Source organism: Pelodiscus sinensis, chromosome 7, assembly GCF_052426305.1.
Source record: "Pelodiscus sinensis isolate ZL-2025 chromosome 7, ASM5242630v1, whole genome shotgun sequence".
NCBI lineage: Eukaryota > Metazoa > Chordata > Testudines > Trionychidae > Pelodiscus > Pelodiscus sinensis.
In genome coordinates, this window is record NC_143058.1 from 15,008,726 (window position 1) to 15,030,871 (window position 22,146).

General features: G+C 46.9%; 1 protein-coding gene across 2 annotated transcripts in view; it reads left to right on the forward strand.

Moving 5' to 3' along the window:
* Positions 1–6,947: 6,947 nt before the first annotated feature.
* The window catches only part of CCDC93 (CCC complex scaffolding subunit CCDC93), a 107,494-nt gene continuing 92,295 nt past the window's right edge, over positions 6,948–22,146 (forward strand). For both annotated transcript variants that reach the window (XM_075933242.2, XM_075933244.2), the window contains exons 1-4: positions 6,948–7,106; positions 9,369–9,482; positions 14,486–14,580; positions 16,169–16,280. In XM_075933242.2, the coding sequence (XP_075789357.1) occupies positions 7,065–7,106; positions 9,369–9,482; positions 14,486–14,580; positions 16,169–16,280 (363 nt within the window). In that variant the 5' untranslated portion in view covers positions 6,948–7,064. The remainder of the gene's footprint in view (positions 7,107–9,368; positions 9,483–14,485; positions 14,581–16,168; positions 16,281–22,146) is intronic.

Sequence of the window (22,146 nt, forward strand, 5' to 3'; positions counted from 1 at the left end):
GTCTGGGGGAGATACGCCAATCCCCTCAGTCCTGGTTGGTGAGGGCCGGAACCCCCTAAAAACACCAACCCCCCGGGTTGCAACACCCTGCCATGGGTCATTTCCTAACTCCCTCGCCGTGCCGCCATGACGACTGGGTCCCGAGGGTCTGCGCAGACGGGGTCCGAGGTGCTTCTGTCCGGGCGTCCTCCTTCCGGCTGCACGCCTTCCCTCCCTGTGCTCTGGCGGCGGCGCTTCTTTTAAGCGTCCCGCCGCAATGACGTCCTCCATAGCGGGGTGGGAACTCCCCCTCCGCTGGGGATGGTCGCCCTGCCGGGGCGCCTGCGCGGGTCGGCAGCACGGGGCAGTGTCAGTGCCCCAGCATTCCTGCCCGGCCGTGGAAGCGGCGGCGTGGCCAGGCATAGCTGATCGGGTCCCCCGCTCGGCCCCGCCCGCGGCAGAACAAGCCGCACAGGGCAGGAGCCGGCGCAGAGCCGCTGCTTCTCCCCAGCATGCCGGGAACGGCGCCCGGTTAGTGCGGGGCACGGGGGCTGCCCCGTCACACTCCCACTCAGGAATAAGCCCTCTTACGCAACTGTTCTTGCTCAAGAGGCAGGTGTAGACAGGCAACATGAATTTCTTGCACAAGAAAGTCCTATGGTTAAAATGGCCATCAGAGTTTTCTTGCGCAAGAAAGCGTCTACACTGGCATGGATGCTCTTGCGCAAAAGCACATGCCAGTGTAGACGCTCTCTTCTGGAAGCGTTTTTGCACAAGAACTCTTCCGCAAAAGAGATTTTGCACAAGATCATGCCAGTGTAGACGTAGCCTCATAGTCCAAGCTGATAGGTCAAGTCCCCTTGCACGTCTTCTTTTCAGTGATATGAACAGTGCTTAAGTGACAATGAAAGAGATGCCAGGGCTTAAGCCCTGGCACAAATGTAGCATGATGCATCCCTTTTCCCCATACATCTATCCCTGCCTTTCCTCCATCCCACACACACACTTATACCCACCTGTCTCCCATGGACCTCCCTGACCTACCTCCCATCACAAACACCCACACAAAACATACTCCCACACCCTGCACATGTCCTGGGAGGCTTGTGCCTTAGTTTCCAAATGGGACATGGGGGAGTATTGCTGCCCCTCCCCCCACTCCCATTGTTCTCTCAATGGGGAAGTGTCAATTTTCCATCTTACCCAATCCATCACTTCTGTACAAAAGGACTGTGGTCCTGACCATCTGAACCTGGATTACTCTGCTCTTGACTTGAATCAGGGCACAGAGCCAACTGACATCCCCTGGTGGGGAAAATTACTCCAAACGTCATGCAAGGGGATTCAGGATCAGGCCCAGCTCTCTCCTTCTCCTTGTGAGGGTCCTGACAGGGCAACATCCCACTGCTAGGGACTGCAGCAGCCAGGATCATAGGCAGCATGGGGGTCAGTGCCCTCTGGCCAAAGTGCAGAACTGCCTCCCTTCCTGGTCAACTTGCGTCCCGCCTGCTCCAATTGTTCCAGGTGCCTGCTCTGCCTCCACTGGCAGGGCCTTGCCAACATTTGTCAGGGCTGCCTCTCCACGCTTCCTCCTGCCCTGGTGCCCAGCTCCCCCTGCCATGCACTGTGCCCCAATTGGATGATCATTTCCCCAGTTCCTGATGCCTCATCTCTTTCCTCTCTGCCAACTCTGGGGAATCTCTGCCTCTCCTGGGCCTCTCAAAGTGCTGTGCCCGCCTCACAGGAGCCCCACCCCCTCAGAAAGCTGGAAGGGGACACTGGTGGAAGTGCTGCTAGGGGCTGTTGTTACCAGCCCTAAAAGAATTGCCTCCTAGGACATGGGTTCTCAGCTTCCTCCAACTTAGCTGCAGTGACACTTGCTGGGCATCAGGAAGGTTCAGTGTGCTACTGGCCTGGTGCTGGGACTTTTGGGCAAAGTGGCTGCTGCCCCAGTGCAGAAAGGGTACTCTGTGGCTAGCAAGATAGTAAAATTGGAGGGATTGCAAGCGGGGATAGGGTTATAATTCAACATGATCTGGGCAAATTGGAGAAATGGTCTGAGGTAAATACGGTGAAGTTCAATAAGGACAAATGCAAAGTACTCCACTTAGGGAGGAACAATCAGTTTCACACATACAAAACGGGAAGTGTCTCTGTAGGAAAGAATACTGCAGAAAAGGATCTAGGGTAATTTTTTTGTTTTGGTAAATATGTAACCACTGAAATTTTCAGCAGTTACATGTTTACACCTGGGGAGAGGCTCTCACAGAGCAGCCTGCCATGCTACTGCCTCTGATACATACGGGGAGCGCTCACTGGCTCCTCCCTACTCCCTCTGATACATTTAACCATGTACATGATCACATTCCTATTCTAGGGGTCCACAAACTAAATATGAGTCAACAATGTGACACTGTTTCAAAAAAAGGAAACATCATTCTGGGATGCATTAACAGGAGTTTTGTGAGTGAGACAAGAGAAGTTATTCTGCACAGATTAAGCCTCAACTGGAGTATTGTGTCCAGTTCTGGGCACCACATTTCAGGAAAGATGTGGAGAAATTGGAGAAGGTCTAAAGAAGAGCAATGAAAACGATTAAAGGTCTAGAAAACATGACCTATGAGGGAAGACTGAAAGAATTGGCTTTGTTTAGTCTGGAAAAGAGAAGACTGAGAGAGGACAAGATTAACAGCTTTCAAGTACCTAAAAGGATATTACGAAGAGAAGAGAGAGAAATTATTCTCCTCAACCTCTGATGACAGGACAAGAAGCAATGGGTTTAAATTGCAACGAGGTTGGAAAAATTTCTTGTCAGGGTGGTTAAGCACTGGAACAGATTGTCTAGGGCGGTTGTGGAATCTCCATCACTGGAGATATTTAAGAGCAGGTTAGACAGACACCTGTCAGGGATGATCTGGATGATGCTTGATCCCGCCACAAGGGCAGGCAACTGGACTTGATGACTTCTTGAGGTCCCTTCCTGTTCTAAGTGTTCTATAATTCTATGAATCTCCTGCTGTCCATTCTGGGACCTGTAACCAATGCAGTAAACCTAGAGGCACCATGGCGCAGCACAAACTGAACACTGCCCAGAGGTGTTGGACCTATATCCTGCTGAGCCCAGAGATGCCAGTGCTCAGCACTGGCAAGCCCAAGTATAGATTAACCACTGGATGTGAAGGGAGAAATCAACAAAATCTTTTGTCTTCTGATGTTACATAATGGTTTCTCTGGAGTCTATGGACTTACTTTTGTTGGGTAAGTGGTAACTCCTCCTATGATAAACTAGCATTCCACACTTGGTAATGCTTTTCTCCTGTCTGTGGGAGTTCACCATTTCAAAGCAAACACTTCTACAATCATAAAGAAAATACTTAAATATTACTTTGTAACATAGGATGTAGATATTATCAGTGATATAACTGCATGAAACAACTTACAAACATTTCATAAAGTCTAAAAATCTCTATTAACCTAATACATACTTTGACAGTATTAACATACATGTGAGCCAGACTGGTTTCCAGTAGGGATGTTAGATAGTGTGTAATTGAATAGTCATATAACCACATCAAATTTTAGCAGTTACATGACTATTTGATAGTTCCTGGAGGTGGGGCTGGCAGCCAATGTGCTCCTGAACCCACTCCCAGGGAGCCCCCTGCTACCCCGTGCTGCTGTGGCAGCAGTGAGGGGTAGCAGGCAGGAGCCGGTCTGTGAGGGGAGCCAGTTTAAAAACAAGCTCCCTGTGCAGACCAGCTCCTACCTGCTGCTGTCTCTCGTACAGAGGCAGAAGCATGGGGTGGCAGCAGCCCCTGTCCACAAGGGGCCCACGCTCCCTGAGGTCAGAGGCTGCTCCACAGCAGCAGCCCATCTGTGGTAGGGTCTGAGCTCCCCACAGACAGAGGCTGCTCCATGGCAGCCTCTCTTCCCCCTCCCTCCACTGCTGCTCTGGTAGAAGCAGCAGTGGTGGGGAGGGGAGGCAGGAGGCTCTGTGGAGTTGGTGCTCGGGGGCACCAGCTTTTAAGCTTGTTCCCCCCAGCATTGACTTCTGCCTGCCCCACCCCTCGCCCACTGCCTCTGTAGGAGGCAGCAAGGGATGGGGGGAGGTGGTTCTGCAGAGCCAGCACAAGCGGACTGCCAACTTAAAATCTGGCTCTCCATGCGTATTGGCTCCTGCCTGCCCCCCTCATCCTCTGTGCTGCTGCCTCTCTAACAGAGGTAGCAGCACAGGGGTGGAGAGCAGATCCGGCACTCATGGGGAGCCAGTTTAAAAGCCAGTTTCCCAATGGTACCAGCTCCCCTCCCACTTGCTGCCTCTGACACAGAGGCAGCAAGGGGGGGAGGGATGCATGTAGTGGACAGGATTAACCAGTAAACCCAGGTTTATTGGTTAATCGTGTAATCATCTACACTTTGACATCTCTAGTTTCCAGCTCTGCATTTGTCAGTATTCAGTTGAATCCTAGGAGCCTTGACATAAGCTGGCACCTGATCTGCCATTGTCACAGTACCCAAAGATTATTTTACTATACTTGTAGTAATTCTATTTCTCATTAGAGCCACAAGTCAACAGGTAATGGAAGTTTAGGTATCCAAAAACATCTCATTAGCTTTGAAAAGCTACAAGGAAGCCACAACACTTGTTCCTGGAGTCATCCAAACATGGCAATTTATGAAGTGACAGACCAGAAAAAATGCTAACAGCCTTAGAGCTAAATCTTTGTACTAATTGGCACTACTTTCAAGATGTGAGGCTGAGTAATTCAGTGTTGCTAACTCTTCTGCTTTTAATCAAGAGTCTTTCAGTATTTGGGCTAGTGCTTAATGTTCCAGCTACTGAAGTCAAGATATCAGATGAGAATCTAAGCTTTCATGAAAAGAAACGTGATCTTCATGATTATGGAGAAAAGCTTGAAACAGTGATCTATTGCACCTTTAATTACCTGCACATCCCATTTGATTGGTCAACTATTTAATTGGTTAACTGGTTAAATCATTTAAACTCTATGGCTGCGTCTAGACTGGCAAGTTTTTCCACAAAAGCAGCTGCTTTTGCGGAAAAACTTGCCAGCTGTCTACACTGGCCACTTGAATTTCTGCAAGAACACTGACTTCCTACTGTCTGAAATCAGTGGTTCTTGCGGAAATGCTATACTGCTCCCGTTCGGGCAAAAGCCCTCTTGCGCAAATGCTTTTGCGCAAAAGGGCCAGTGTAGACAACGCGTTATTGTTTTGCGCAAAAAAGCCCCAATCGCGAAAATGGCGATCGGGGCTTTCTTGCGCAAAACCGTGTCTAGATTGGCACGGACACTTTTCCACAAAAAGCGCTTTTGCGGAAAAGCGTCCGTGCCAATCTAGACACTCTTTTCCACAAATGCTTTTAATGGAAAACTTTTCCGTTAAATGCATTTGCGGAAAATCATGCCAGTCTAGACGTAGCCAATAAGTTCAGTAGGGTTGAAATGTGCTTAAGGCTATGTCTACACTGGTGAGATCTTGCGCCAGAGCTATGCAAATGAGGCTAAGCATGGAATACCATCGCATATCTAATGAGCCATCATTTTTGCGAAAGGGGGTTTTGCACAAGGAGCTGTCTACTCTGCCTCTTCTTGCACAAGAAAAACCCTCATGCGCAATGCTGTTACACTGATTATTTTCAGGAATAACGGCATTGCGCAAGAGGGTTTTTCTTGCACAAGAAGGGGCAGTGTAGACAGCTCCTTCTTGCGCAAAACCCCCTTCCACAAAAATGGCGGCTCATTAGCTATGCAAATGAGGCTTGGCAGTATTCCACGCTTAGCCTCATTTGCATAGCTCTGGCGCAAGATCGCACCAGTGTAGACATAGCCTAAGTGTTGCAGAATAGGGTTGGACTTAAGCCCTGCTGGTAGGGCAACAGACTCTGGCCATGGGGCTTTGGGCTCTAATTCCAAGGTCTGGCTAGCAGCAGGCCATGGGGCTTCAAGCTCTGTCCTCTGACCCTCACCATGGGGCATCAGGTTCTGCCCTCCTCCCCCGCCACGCAGGCTTCCCCTAGCAGTAGCACCCTGTCTGGGGCTTAATTCATTCCCAGATTTGCAGGGCTGAGTAAGTTTGCTGTGAAAATTGATTCCTATATTTAGTAATATCACTTTTCAGACTTTCTAGCTAGCAGTAAGTAAATGGATGTGTTTAAGAACATACTTATTTATTTTTCCTAAAGCTAATAAAGTATTTTAGGAAAAAACATGAGAGCAGCCACTAGTATGAGTTGATGGCCACACTCTGAGGCTACCAAATTATGTTCTGACAACCCCTAATGTAAGGTTTGCTAGCATGATGCTCCTAAGTGTGTATAGAATAGTGATAGAAATGTAGCCGTGTTCGTCTGGTGTAGCTGAAACAAAAAACAGGACTTTAAAGTGCTACATAGTCCTGTTCTAAGTGTGTATGGGGGGGGGGGGGGGTTAGGGCCATGCTTTTGAATGGCTATTAACAAGCCATTACTCGCAATGAATACTATAGTATAGCACTAGCAGCAACTGTGACACCATTAACGGTGCAGGCATCTTTTGCAACAGAGAAAAAAATCGGGATAAAGAATTGGTGACAAAAGATGCATTTGCAAGGCTTATGCACATGCTCAAAGGCTTTAAAACGGCAACGCAGCCCCTCAGCGAAATGCAGCGCGGAGGGATAAGCCAGATTCCCTGCTGACCGGGACCTCATGGCTGCAAAGGGGGCACAGAGGCAGGCAGGTTGTCCTAACCCGCCCTGCCATTAGCCCCGCTGCCAGCGGGAACCCCTCCGCACGCGCTCTGGCTCGGCCAAGGGCAAACCTGGGGACGGTTGCCTCATCCCAGGCGTTAGCCGTCGCGAGCGGTCATATGACTCGCTTGTCAGCCGTCAGCGCCCCCTCTCGCGGCGAGTGGCACGTCCCGAACGTGCTTGCGCGCACGGGGGGCGGGGCAGAACCATTGCGCGAAGGGGTGGGGCGGTAGCGGCCCCATGGCCGTTGGTGGGCAGAGGTAGCTGGGGGGGAGGAGGAGGCGAGTGACAGCGGCGGGCGCGCGGCGCAGGCAGGCAGGCTGGAGACCGGGGCGATGGGCGCCCCCAAGGGACACGGGTACCAGGCTCCGCAGGAGGTACGGCCCCGCCTGCCCCTCCGGGGACACCGAGCTGCCCCCCGCTCCCGCCGCCTCGCCCTCAGCTGCGCGGGGGCTGCGCCGCTTCCTGCGGCTTCCCGGGCTGCGGCGAGAGCCCTGGCTCAGCCCCCCCCCCCCCCCCCCCACTGCGTGCCCGGCAGCGGGGCCCAGCCCGGCGTGGGGGGGTCCTTGCGGGTCAGCCGGCGCGGGGCCTGCCTAGGAGCGCGCCGCGATGGGCCGGTCCCAGCCTCTTGCCTCTCGCCGTCCGAGTGGCTGCGCGGCCTCGCGGCTTCCCCTGCGGGAGAGGCTGGTGACGGGACTTGTGCTTTGGCCTCAGGCCCAGATCCTGGGCAGCTCCCGCGCTGGGCACCTGGGATGTGGCTGCCCCTCCCAGGTGAGAGGGGCTAAGGGCCCGGCCTTGCTGGGTTGCGTTGCCCCTCTGGTCCCTCTCTGTGTAGCGTTGCGCGTATGCAGCCTCGGGTCCCTTCCGTGTCTAAAAGTTTCCATGTAAACCTATTGAGATGCTTCCAGATTGTAAGAAGGTTTCTACCACAGTTAAACAGCTGGGGACACTTGAGTGTCTGTTTTCCTTTATTAATAACTGCAAAGGCTTCCCAGCCTTGCTTCCTTTTTTTCCTACATTGACTTTTGGGTTAGAAAGAGGCAGGATGTTTCTAGCCGATTGTGCAAAAGGCATGGAGACAGGAACTTGTGTAGTCTGGCTCTATAACTGATTCTTCCGTAAGGCATCGGAAAGTCACTGACATTCTCATTTCCTACCCGAAAAGGAGCTTAATGCATAGAACTGACCGGTGTAATACATAGCTACTGTGTGTACAGTGCTTTGGAAATTACAAAAAACCCTCACCAAAACCCTTCATATAAATGCTCAATATTAGTGCTGCTGTTGTCCTACTCTGGGCTGTTGAAAATTGTTTTAAAGGAAACAGTGGAATCCCACAACAATTTATCTGTTACCCTGTTCAACTTGTGAAAATGTTAAATTTCAACACGTGGTATTCTGAGTGTCCGAAAGAAATCTACAAAATCAAGGGAATCCTACCTGAGCTATGGGAAGGGAATAGATGCCCAGATAATTTGGATTTACATTAAAACAGAAGGGATAGGGAGATCAAATAAAAAGCAGGCACAGACATGGAACCTTCCTGAAGGGAGGTTCCAAAGAGGATGGAGAGAGGCTGTTCTCAGTAGTGACACATGGCAGAACAAGGAGAAGTGGTCTTAAGTTGTGGTGGGAGAGGTCCAGGTTGGATATTAGGAAAAACTATTTCACAAGGGCTATGTCTAGACTGCAAGCCTCTTTCGAAAGAGGCTCTTTCGAAAGCATCTTTCGAAAGAGGCTCTTTCGAAAGCATCTTTCGAAAGAGCCTCTTTAGAAAGAGAGCGTCTAGACTGCACGGAGAAATTTCGAAAAAGCGGCTTGCTTTTTCGAAAGAAAGCATCCAGTGAGTCTGGATGCTCTCTTTTGAAGAAGCCCTATTTACATTGAAGAACGCCTTCTTTCGAAAGAGGAACTTTCGAAAGAAGGCGTTCTTCCTCGTAAATTGAGGTTTACCGCCATCGAAAGAAAAGCCGCGTTCTTTTGAATTAATTTCGAAAGAACGCGGCTTGAGTCTGGACACAGGGGAAGTTTTTTCGGGAAAAGGCTACTTTTCCCGAAAAAAACCCTGAGTCTGGACACAGCCTAGGAGGGTGGTGAAGCACTGGAATGGGTTACCTAGGGAAGTAGTGGAGTCTCCATCCCTAGAGGTGTTTAAGTCTCTGCTTGACAGAGTCCTGGCTGGGTTGATTTAGTTGGAATTGATCCTGCCTAGAGCAGGGGGCTGGACTTGATGACCTTCTGAGGTCTCTTCCAGTTCTATGATTCAATAGCTGAACTGTTTGTTTAAAAGATGGAGAAAACACTTCATTTAGAGAAGAGATGCAGATTGATTAAAATAATAGGGCAAGAGCAATTGGGTAATATAGGTTTTCTCAAACAGGACAAAACATTTCATATTAAAGCCATCTAGAAGCACATGAAGTACTTGAATGTTTTTCCGTGTGTGCAATTGGTGTAACTGACATAAAGATGTTATCAGATTGCCATCAGAAGGGAAGTGTGGGAGAGAAACTTTGTGTATTTAATATACATGTGGTCTATTTAAAAAAGAAAATTTATTTTGAGTCCTTATGTTGGGTGGTTGGAGGAGAAGTTTGAACAAAGTATTTTAAAATTAGGGTTAATGTTATGTTTGTTAGGTTGAAACCAGAGAAGATGAAGAACAAAACATCAAATTGGCAGAAATTTTGGAGTTGCTGGTAGCAGCTGGGTATTTCAGAGCAAGAATCAAAGGATTATCACCCTTTGACAAGGTGAGACTATAATCCAGGATTATTAATTAGACATAGTTTACTGCATTTAATAAAAATATTTTTCAAGTTCATCTTAATAGTTCCAGGTGGTAAGAAGGAAGGGAGACGAACAGCAAATAGATACATATATTGTAATATAGTGAAGAAATGAACAAAACTGAGTTCCTATTTCAAGGATATAAGGCCCCCACGTTTTGCAGTTGCTACTCGAGTGGCCTTGTTGACACCTTTGAGACTATTTGCAAGCATAGAGCTAAGCACGTACATCACTGTTTGCAGAATCAAGCCCTAAAATTCTGATGTGAATACTGGTAAATTTAGCTTTATGTATCACTCCTAGTTGCAACTGGAGTTTGATTGCTAAACAGTTAAATCACAATTAACTCCTGTGATTAACTCAAAAAATTAATTGTGATTTAAAAAATTGAGATTCATCACAGTTTTCATTTCACTGTTTAAACAATAGAATACTGATTTATATTTATTATTTATTTGGAGATGTTTTTCTACATTTTCAAATATATTGATTTCAGTTACAATAGAAAATAAAGTGTACATTGCTATTATCTATTATTATTGATTATAAATATTTGCACTAGAAAATGGTAAAAGAAATAGTATTTTTCAATTCATCTAGTGCAATCTTTATCATGAAAGTTACTAGGGTAGGCTTCTATTGTTTTATAGCTGCACTCAGAAACAAAGCAATGTTCCCAAGTCTACAAAGTCCTGTCTCTTGATCTAGCAATTGCTAAGAGAAGCAAGTTAATTTACATTACAAGAGATAATGCTGCCTAGTCCTTATTTATAATGTCAACTGAAAGAAAGACTAGGTAGCTAAGCCTACCTAGGAGCAGGGCTGCCCGCCCCTGCTGGTTCCACTCCAGGGAGGAGACTTTGCTGCCACCTCCTCCCCAGGAGCAGTCAGCAGCTTTTGCTCACCAAGCTTCCTGCTGGCTGAGTTTAACTGATACCATTAACTGATAAACATAAAGCTTGTCTGTTAAACAGATAATTGGTGAAAACTCTAACATCCCTAATATGAATGCCCGTTCTCCCTTTCAGGTGACATTGTAACCAAGAAGCGGGCAGCATTATCTCCTGCAAATGTTTGTCTGAGTGATAGGCTGAATAAAGAAGTAGGACTGTGGGGATTTGCAGGCTCTAAAGCAGGGGTGGGCAACCTTTCTGAAGTGAAGTGGCACCTTAGACTAACAGATTTATTGCAGCATAAGCTTTCGTGGGCAAAGACCCACTTCGTCAGATGCATGTGACGAAGTGAATCTTTGCCCACAAAAGCTTATGCTGCAATAAATCTGTCAGTCTATAAGGTGCCACAGGACTTCTCATTGTTTATGCAGATTCGACTAACACTGCTACCCCTCTGATACTTTCTGAAGCAGTGTGCCAAGATTTAAAACTCCTGCCCTGGGCTGTGCCACTAGAGGGAGGGAGGAGCTGTTTTCAGTGCACACCCCATGGATCACCTTGGTCAATGAAAACCTTTCTGCAGATCAGTAGTTGCTAATGGAAACTCACTGTTGTTTACATAATTACGCCTGAGCCATTTTGCTAGTGCTGCAGGTAGGAAGAATGGTTTAATTTAATTATTAAACAGATTAGAAGTTTTAACTTTCTCATGTTAGTTTATCAAACTTTGTTTTAAATAAAGTAAAATATTAATTTATGTCCAACACAAAAGGTTTCAATGCTTTATTTATGGCAAGAGGCTTTTTTGGGGTCAGGGGCCACAGACCCACAGAAAAATCAGTTGGGGACCACACAAGAGAAGCAAAAAAAGCCTCCTGAAACCCCCAACCGTCACTGATGTTGCCCCCAACTGAGACACCTCACTCTTCTGGCACTCCAGCCCCATGGGGCAAAGGAAAGGGTCAGGGAAGATTGAGATTCAAGGCTTCCTATAGGCCAGATTTACTTTTTGGGGGTTCCACTGTTAGTGGATTTTGTGGATCTCCTTAGGCTCTGGGGTGGGACAGGGCTGCCAGCGAGTGGGATAGGGGTGGGAGGTGAGTTGTAGGAGAGGTTGAGGAGGGCAGGGTCTGGAAGGGAGTTTGACAGCGGAGAGGGTGAGGGTAGGAGGAGGAGTTTGGGGATGGGAGGGGGTTAGGAGAGGAATGCAGAAAAGGTGAGTGGGAGAGAATGCAGCCAAATAGCTAGTTGGGGAGGGAGGCAAAAAAGTGGGAAGTCAAGGAAAGTACAGCTTCTGCAAAGTAAAATTGTATCCCGCCTCGCGTCTTCCCTGTGCTCCAGCCTCGCTCCCTTCAGCCCCATGTTTTCCCCTAACCTGATCCCTTGCATCATTCCATCCCCCTTAGTGTATTCCCTGCCCGCATCCTCCTTCGCTCCCTTCTCCTGCCCTCACATCCCCGTGCTTCCAGTGCACTCACTGGTAGGGCAGCAGCGCTGAGACAAGGAGGGGTGGGGAGAGCAGGAGGGCTGGGGGCTGATTTCCTTCCCTGAGCCAGTCCTTTGCCAGGGCTTGCCCCTCATCTGCAGGCTGTGTGGGGGTGGACAGAGCCTGGGGCTGGTTCCAGCCTGGCCATGCACAGTGGGCTGCTGGGGAAGGGACTCCCTGCCCCCACATACACCCTGTGGGGAGCAGCGCATGCTCCAGTGTGCCACTGTGATGGGCCACCCAGCCCCGCCCCTGCCTGGAGAGGGGGCAGAGCCTGTAGCAGGGCAAGGGTGTTAACCCCTTAGTTCCAGGGAGCTGCATGCCAGGCAGAGCAGGAGCAGCCCCAGGGATGTGGAGCTGAGCATAGGGTCTTGCTCGGCCGCCCGGGACCCTACGCCAAGCAGCGTGCGCCGCTTTCCTGCCCTCCCAGTAGGAAGCTGGACCTAGTGCTCCAGCCTCCGGCTGCGTGGCAATCCTGAGGCTCTCGGGGCTGAGCTCCCGCCCCGCGTGCCATTTATTGCATGCATGCTGTAAGTTGCCGACCCCTGCTCTAAAACTTTACATGGTTTTATTTTGGCATGCAGTTGGTTTTTGTACATAATTCTGCATTTGTAATTTCTTGTTATAGTCTGTGTTCGCACACTTCGTATTTTATGTTGTAATTGAAATCAGTATTTCAGAAATATTCACATTATTTGATTACTTAGTGCGATTAATTGCTAATGTGCAATTAATCACAGTTGATATTTTTAATTGCGTGACAACCCTTATTCTCATTTACATTGTGGTATAACTCTGAAAGATGATTTATGAAAATGAGGCTGTTATACGGACCTTCATCCTCAAAGACAGGAAGTAAATGTGATTTAAGAGGTAGGCTTTGTTGGTTTAACATTTGACTTGATTATAAATCCCTGAATCTTGCTTAAAAAATGCGTACCTTGTAATTATGGCAGAGCCTTTGAAGTTGGGCTCTTTCATTTCTTTCAGTAGCTTGCTTGTACATAGAATAGTCAGGCTGTCCTATAAACCTTTGGCTCATTAAAACTGCAAACTATTATATTTATAGAGCTTTTGGCAGTCACAGCACAAGACTCCAGCAGAAATAGTATCTTGAGACTCTGATCCTATAACTGACTTGCAGAAATGAACACCTCAGTGGTACTCCAACACATTCAGTTGTGGAACCTGGTGTCTTATACTCTGATCATCCCATGGGGTTATTTAGATATGTTTATGGTATAGAATATTTTATAGGCCTTTTTATGAATTGCTTAACAAATAAATGTTATAATAAAAATACCTCCCCTTTCTACCAACTGTTACACTAGATCAGGGATTTTCAAACTGTTTTTTCACAGACAACTTGAAAATTGCTGAGAGTCTCAGCGGATCATTTAATGATCTTCCCAAATGTCTCTTCTAGGGATGTAAAAGGTTAACCTCTAGGGGCTGGAGCAGCTCCCCGCCCCCATATGGGGTAGGGATGTAAGCAACTAGTCGACTTTCCGATAAGCATATTTTGACTAGTGATTCGACTGGTTGCTTGGCTCCCTCCCCTCTGCCCCCGCCCCGAGAGAGGCAGCGGGAGACGGGGGGTGAGAACAGGAGCCAGTGCTGTGGGGAGCCAGCTTAAAAGCTGGTTCTCCCACCTTCTGTGGGCAGCAGGGGAGGCAGAGGCATAGCGGGGACTGGGCACAAGCTGGGAATCAGCTATTCTGGCTTTCACCTGATTCCCCCCCTCCACCCCCACTGTGCTTCAGCCTTTTAAGAGGCACAGAGGGGAACCTGTGCCAATGGCAATTGCTTTGCTTCCCGCTGGCATGGGTTCCTACTGCCTCTCACCCTTTGAAATGTACAGTAACTGCTGTGGCTCTTGTACATTTCCAAGGCAGAAAGGCAGTGGGATAAGGAGCACCTTCTTATCAACTAATCGAGTAGTCGATGGAAATTCCTTTTACTACTCGATTAACTGGTTAATTAGCTGATTAACATCCCTAGGGTAAACTCCAATGAGACTGCTCTGGTGTTTGAAGTTGAGCATATTTAAGGATTATGGTCTAAGATTGCAATGTCTCCAGGTGAGGGTGTATTGCTTCCCATGTTGAGGGCCTTTTGTGTGCTACTTTTAATGCAAATGATGATAATAAAGGATTAACAATGGGAAAACTTGGATTAGGTAAATGAGGACAGATGTTTCAATCCTTGTTTGTTGAATTTTTACATCTCATAATCTCTAAAACAGCTGCTTCATCCTTGTTTAAAATCTTTGATTCTTCATGGTTGACACTGTACTTAGGTATTCATCTACTTGAGTGTTAGAGAATCTACTTGAATGTTAGACAACTCAATCTCAAGAAAACTAGAAAATCAAGTTTAAAAATAATCTGAAACATCACAAATGATGTTCTCTTTTTTCTTCACTATATTCTGATGAAATATCAGATGACATATGAATCATGCTGTATTGTAAGACAAGAAGGAGATTGGCTTCATGTTGCCAAATTGGCTGTATTTCCATACTATTTTTTTAAATTCCCCCTCTTGAACATGAAGTGAAAATAACCATTTTTTCCCTTATTTTTAGGTAGTTGGCGGCATGACCTGGTGCATCACTACTTGCAGCTTTGATATTGATGTTGATTTATTGTTTCAGGAAAATTCTACAATTGGCCAGAAAATGTAAGTTGATAAAGTAGGAATCATGAATTGGTTTTTCATACTGTCAGAAATTTGATACAAATCGCTATTATGTATATACATGTGAAACCTATAGAAGGGATCCATTTTACTAAGAAATGTCCTGTTTTAGGAAGCAACTTCCCAAGGGCTCCCATGTATTTAGTATAATCAGTTCTCTGACCTTTGGAAGATTAACTTGTCTGTTGCTGAAGATAATTTTTACTGTAAATTGCCATTGGTCCTTTTTTGTGGTCTCAAACTTAGAATTGCAATCACTAGTCAATAAAATCCACAGAATGAAATGGTGGTCTAAGTTCTTACAAAAGGGAACTCACTCACAAGTACCCTACACTGGAGGAGGAAGAGAGGATGGAGAGTGTTCACATGATAGGGACCTAAGAAAGGTCTATTGCAGGTATGTTTCAATTGCATTAAAAGCTTATTTTCCCATTTTAAATAAATGGAATATGGTTTCAGCTACAGTGTACCCCAGTTGATTTTAGGTGATGATTATAATCACATTACTTTTTTTTAAAAAGTGTTGTTATTCTCCCCTGTTGCTTTGAGAGAGAGCCACACCACTTGTGGAAATGAGCTATTCACCGAGTGTCTTTAAATACACATAAGAAACAGAAAACTGAGATGAATATATTTTCTTCTTCTCTTGCTATTAAGTATTAGGTGTTGAGTTGTAACTAAACTTTTGTTAAAATAAAATAAAAAAATCTAAGGCAAAAATGTAACCGTGTCTGTAAAATAAAGTCATTCTTGATACTGTTACTTTAATGAAAATTTTTTAGCTTACTGTTTAAAAAAAATAATTCAAAGAAGTTTGTATTTAAACATTCCCCTGGAGTATTTGGAACTCAAAATAAAGTACTGTGCTATTTTACAAGCATCAAGGTGAAACTTCATAGATTGTTTTAAATGTTCTAGTGAAAGCAAATGCAAAAAGTAAACAGTAGAAAATAGTTGTTATAACAGTATTTGGATATTTAAAAACCTAAGATGTAGGGATGTCAATGTGTAGACTACATGATTAACTGAGAAGCCTGAGCTTATTGGTTACTCCTGTTGACTACATGCATTCTTCCCCTTGCTGCCTCTGTATCAAAGGCAACAGAGAGGCAGCAGCACGGAAGGTGAAGGGAGCAGGCAGGAGCTAATATGTGTGGGGAGCCAGCTTTCAAGCCACCTCTCTACATGTCAGCTCCACGGATCTGCACTCCCTCCCTTCCTCCCCTGCTGCCTCCTACAGAGGCAGGGAGGAGCAGGCAGAAGCCAGCAAGCATGGGTGCCAGCTCCACAGTGCCATAATATTTTAAAATGTTATGTTGAATAATGGAAATTAAGAAACAAGCAATAGGCTTATTAATTTTTAAAAAGATATGACTTCACAGATGAGAGTTCTCTTTTCAGCTTGTTATATTCAATTTCAACCACTAGAGGGCACTTTCAAACTGCTGCCTAATTTGGAAATTAATATCCTAGGACCAACATGGTAACAATAATATTGCATGTTTTGAAAATGCCAATCTTTTAAAAAAAATTAAAAATCCTTGTATACACTTTGATTTTTTTAAAATAGTGCCTTAACAGAGAAAATTGTGTCTGTCTTGCCAAAAATGAAGTGCCCTCATCGTTTGGAGCCGCATCAGATCCAGGGATTGGATTTCATTCACATATTTCCTGTTATACAGGTAATAGCTTTGCATCACACTTCTTTTTAAACAAAGCAAATGCCTTAAAACTTAGTTAGGACTGTTAATACCTGTTTCATTTTTGGACTTTAGACCTTTTGCAAGTTTGTTCTGCTTTGGAATGAAATATCAAATTAACTTTAAGAGTAAATATTTTAAAAGACCCAATATCTTTGTACAAAATGGAATTGTAAAGCCATGCTCTGAATCACATGAAGAACAAAGCTATCTTGATTGATTGACTTATATCATTGGGCTATGTTCTGCATGCAGTAGTGCCTGCCAGTTGGGAAAAAAATCTTGCTTTAGTGTGTTTCTTGCTAGTGTTAATCTTGCTAGTGTGTTTTTTGATCATGTGTGGGGTCCTAATGAAGTTAGATGTTTCTTGCAAAGTGAAATAAATATATTAAAGGAAAGTGACTCAAAACAGTGGGTATAAATGGGATTAAAAGATGCTCATAGTTTTTTTTAAGTGAGAATCAGATAGATATAAAGAGAAAGGATGAAAGAATGAAAAGTAGAAGAGAGGAAGAGTCAGATTGCTTCTCCTCAGAAATTCATTAGAGTCAGCAAAGGGAAAATAAGAAACTAGCATCAGCAACAGTGATGCCTCCCTTGGTCAGCAGAGGAATTCAGATAATGTAATAGACTTTTAATGGAAGACTTTAGACTGAGTTTATATTCCATTATATTAAGTGGAAAGGCTATACAGGCAGTCCCCGACTTACGCGGATCCGACTTACGACTTACAAAGCCGCGGAGGGGCTAGGGCTCCGGGGCAGCCCAGGCGCGCCCGGGCTGTCCCACTGCAGGCGTGCTCCAAGGCTTTGCTCCCCGTCTCCCTGGTCTGACCAGCAGACCAGGGAGATGGGGAGCAAAGCTTCGGAGCACGCCAGCAGTGGGACAGCGTGGCGCGCCTGGACTGTCCCGCTGCCCGCGTGCTCTGCGGCTTTGCTCCGTGTCTCCCAGGTCAGCAGACCACGGAGACGGAGCAAAGCCGTGGAGGACTTGGGCGTCCCCACCCCCGTCTTCCTGGTCTGCTGGGGGGGGGGTGTGTGCAGCTAGTGCCCCCCCTCAGCAGACCAGGCTTTTCTTGCCTACCCCTGGGGTAGAGCAGCTGGGGGCTACCGGGTTGGTCCCGCAGTGCTACTCCGGACCAACCCGGCAGCACCCCAGCTGCTCTGCCCCAGGAGTCCTGATTCAGCCGCTGCTGGTCAGTTTCAGCAGTGGCTGAATCATTGACGCCTGAGGCAGAGCAGCTGGGGTGCTGCTGGGTTGCTCCAGTAGCACCGAGGAGCCTCGCTACTGGAGCAACCCAGCAGCACCCCAGCTGCTCTGCCCCAGGCGTCCCCAAGTCAGCCGCTGCTGAAACTGACCAGCAGCTGACTATTGGAAGCCCGAGGCAGAGTTAATCATAGAATCATAGAATAATAGGACTGGAAGGGACCTCGAGAGGTCATCGAGTCCAGCCCCCCGCCCTCAAGGCAGGATCAAGCTCCGTCTACACCATCCCTGCTCTGCCCCAGGCTTCCTGGAATCAGCCGCTGATCAGTTTCAGCAGCCGCTGACTTGGGGACGCCTGGGTTTCTTAAGTTGAATCTGTAGGTAAGTCTGAACTGGCGTCCAGATTCAGCCGCGGTTGAAACTGATCAGTTTCAGCAGCGTCTGATGCCAGTTCTGACTTACCTACAGATTCAACTTCAGAACAAACCTACAGTCCCTATCTTGTACGTAACCCAGGGACTGCCTGTAATAGAGTTGTTTGGGAATTCTGTTGAGTATGGGAATTCAACCCCTGTCGCTGACGTGATTTCTTAATTTCTATACATTTATAAACAGAAGCTCTGTATTTCACCCTTTGAGACCTGCGTTTCCAAAATGTTGAGATGGGCTGTAATCACTGGAAGGATGAGTTCGCAATGGAAATGAGTATCACAACGAGTATCACAGTCCTAAGCAGTGATAAAGCCTCATCTATATTTCCTGTAGAAGGCAGTGTAATTTAGCATTATATGGCTATGAGCTGGTGTTCCTGATCAGTCTCTGATCTAGGGATGTTAAAAGTTGTTTAATAAGGTGATTGTGTAACTACTAAAAATCTTAGCAGTTACAGTTGCTGCGGTCTTATCAATATAAAGCTTAAATAAGTAGCGAAACTGCAGCGACGCCCCCCCTGGACACGGGACAGAGTTTAACCAATAAGTATCAGCCTATTGGTTAATCGATTAAACTCTAACATCCCTAGTTTAATCAAGTTTAAATAAGCTTTCTCATTAAAAAAACACAATTTTTTAAATATCCTATTCGCTGATTTTCAAGCTGGTGCGTAGGCTCAGGAGTCCCTTATGGATTTCTGGATGCTCTAATGTCAGTGTATTTCCATCACACACCACCAGGATGCTGTACCCATTTATCTAACATGGCGATCTATCTGTGCTAGTTTGTGACTTTATCACCAGAAGGCTACTGGTGAGGTCACAAGACCACTATAGTTTCTGGTGTGGCCTGCCACATTAGACCAACTGAAGAGCATATCACTCAGGCCAGGAGTGGACAGTAATTTTTGCAAAAGAGACGCTCCCAGACTTTTGGAAAGTGATCATGGGCTGTGCTTTTCTATCATATTAATGGAAAGGGCAGAAGGTGGGGTTCTGTCCAGGTCAGTGATGTAGGTGGAGGGCAGGGTCTGGAAAAGAGTTTCGATCTAGGAGAGGTTTCTGACTTGGGGCAAAAGGTTAAGGTGTGGAAGGGGGAGCGAGGTGCTTACTATAAGTGGCACCTGACCGATGGTGCAGCAGAGTGCTCAGGCAGATGAGCTTCCCGCATGCCATGGTGGTCCCATGTCACTCAAAACTGCTGGCTGCTGTTGGCAAATATGTCTTTGCAAGCCTCTTGGAGAAGAGGGGGGCAACAGGTCTCTGCATGCTGCCTGCCAGTTTCTAGCCAATGGGAGCTGTGAAGGTGAGTTTGGAGGTGTGGTCGGTGTGTGGAGACCTGTTTTCCCCCTCACCATAGGGGGCTTGCAGAGACATGCATGCTGTGGCACTTCCAGGAACAGCGTGGCTAAGGCTGTGATAGGCAGGCAGACTGCCTGAGTGTCCCTCTGTGCACGGGGCATTTTCCTCCAGTTCTGGCTGTGTCCTAGAGGGTCATGGCGAGCAGGAGGAAAATGTTCAGTGGGTCGGATCCAGCTGGCAGGCTGTGTTTTGCCCATTCTGATCCAGGGACTATATATTCAGTGGTGGTTCCCTATCCAGTTTTCCCAGTCAGTACCCAGGACTTTAACATGGTTCAAAAAAGAACTAGATAAATTAATAGAGGTTAGAGCCATCAATACTTATTAGCCAGGATGGATAGGAATGGTGTCCCTCTGTTTGTCAGGGGCTGGAAATGAATGACAGGATCACTTGAGGATTACCTGTTCTGTTCACTCCCTCTTGGGCATCTGGCATTGGCCACTGTTGGAACACAGGATACTGAGCTAGGTGGACCTTTGGTCTGACCCAGTTTAGCTGTTCTTATGTTCTTAACAGTCTCAAGGGTTTACACTTCACAGGCAGGTATTTCTGCAGCTAGAGTACTATCAATGGAGATCAGTATGAATCTGAGCCTCCCCTTGTTTATGTTAGTGTTTTTTTCAAAGTCTCCCAGTAAAATGCTTCTACTGAAAGGGATCCAGGCAAGAATCTGCCGAGAAGAAAGTGTGCTTTTTTTTTAACATAAGCAAATCTATGCATGCGTAGATGCTACTGTGTTGGGTGCATTAGAAATATGTTGATCGGGGAAAAACAGAACTTTCTCTGTAAAGAGTGATTAAGATTAAAATATTTTAACTCCCCCCACCAATGCTTGGTCAACTTGTTCTCTCCAAATCAATTTAACAGATGTGTGCATATTTAAATGTTGAAAATAAATTTAGTTGGTTCAGAGTTATACTGGCACATTTTCATTAGTGAGCATCTATTGGGGTGAGGGTACATATTTACAGCTTGAGCCCTGGAAAATGGAGGATTTATGGTGGAAAATCAAAAGTTCAGGAATCCCGGTTGTAGTAGTAGCCATATGGTGCAAGAGTTGTTGATCAGCCTGTAGTTAGCAATTGTCAAAGTTTGAGATTTGAGGTTACATCCCTGACCAGCTTGGGTAATAGCCATTGGTGAATTTAGCCTCCATGAACTTACCTAATTATTTTTGGACCCAGTTATGCTTGTTGCCAGGGAATATTGTGAAGGTCAGAAGTTCTATAGGTTGATTGTGTAGTGGGTTAACAAGTACTTCCTTCTGTTATAAACCTGCTGTCAGTTAATTTCATTGGGTGCCTTTTCTTCTTGTATCATATTAACTACTGTCCTGTCTAAGGATGTTAAGAAGCAAGTAATTGTGTTGACTACACAATTAATCTATAAGGGGCCCCATTGTGGCTCTGCATTTTAAATGTAGCAAGAACCGGGCAGCCCTTATTATATTTAAAATGCAGAGGTGCAATGGTCTGGGACTTGGCGTGAGCTGGAACTGAGCAGCCCTGCCACCAGCTCTGCTAGGTTGTACCTAGCAGTCCAGATGAGGTGCACTGGGCAGCCCTCCACAGGGGATCAGGGAGTCCCGGTTAACAGAGTTTCAACCTGTATTTGGATTACTCAAATGAATCAATCCAGGTAAATGTCAGTGATTATTCCTAGTAATTGTGTTAACTTTGTTGTCTCTTTCAGAATCAACTTAGACAATTGGCTTTTCATCTTGGGTAGGCAATGGTTTTTTGATGTGGAACTTGTCATTATTTCAGTAATTATGACTGATCTAAAAAATCCTGTAGAATACATTTACAGTGAGCGTTTTAAAAGTTCTTAATGAAATACGAGACACGAATATATAGCATAAACCATATATAACTACAGGCAGTCCCCGGGTTACGTACAAGATAGGGACTATAGGTTTGTTCTTAAGTTGAATTTGTATGTAAGTCGGAACTGGCTCCAGATTCAGCTGCTGCTGAAACTGATCAGCGGCTGACTACAGGAAGCCCTAGGCAGAGTTGCTCTGCCCCCGGCTTCCTGGAATCAGCCGCTGATCAGTTTCAACAGCGGCTGAATCTGGACTCCTGGGACAGAACAGCTGGGGCGCTGCCGGGTAGGTCCACGCAGGACCAACCCGGCAGCACCCCAGCTGCTCTACCCCAGGCGTCCCGCAACAAAAGCCTGGTCTGCTGGAGGGGGAAGGGGCGCACTAGCTGCGCTCCCTCCCCCCCCAGCAGACCAGGGAGACCCGAGCAAAGCCGCGGAGGTGCAGAGGTCCCACCGCCTCTGCGACTTTGCTCCTGTCTCCCTGCTGTGCTGGGGGAGTCCCCCCCAGCACATCAGGGAGACCCGAGCAAAGCCGCACAGGAGGCGGGACCCCGCTGCCCGTGCGGCTTTGCTCCTTTGCCCCGGAGCAAAGCCGCACAGGGACTCCCCCAGCACAGCAGGGAGACAGGAGCAAAGCCGCAGAGGCGGGGGACCCCGCTGCCTGTGCGGCTTTGCTCCGGGGCAAAGGAGCAAAGCCGCACGGGCAGCGGTGTCCCGCCGCCTGTGCGGCTTTGCTCGGGTCTCCCTGCTGTGCTGGGGAGTCCCCCCCAGCACACCAGGGGGTCCCGGAGCAGCTTTTCTAGCCCCGGAGGACGCGGTGGCAGGACCGGTGCGCTCTGGGCGGTCCCGCCGCCCGCGAGCTCCAGGGCGAGAAAAGCCCCGTTCGTAAGTGCGGATCCGACATAAGTTGGATCCGCGTAAGTCGGGGACTGCCTGTATAACTAGTTCCACAGTGCATTGCCATACAAATAATGTTGCTCAAAAATATGCGGGGTGTGTCAGAAAAATCTAGTAAGACACTTTCT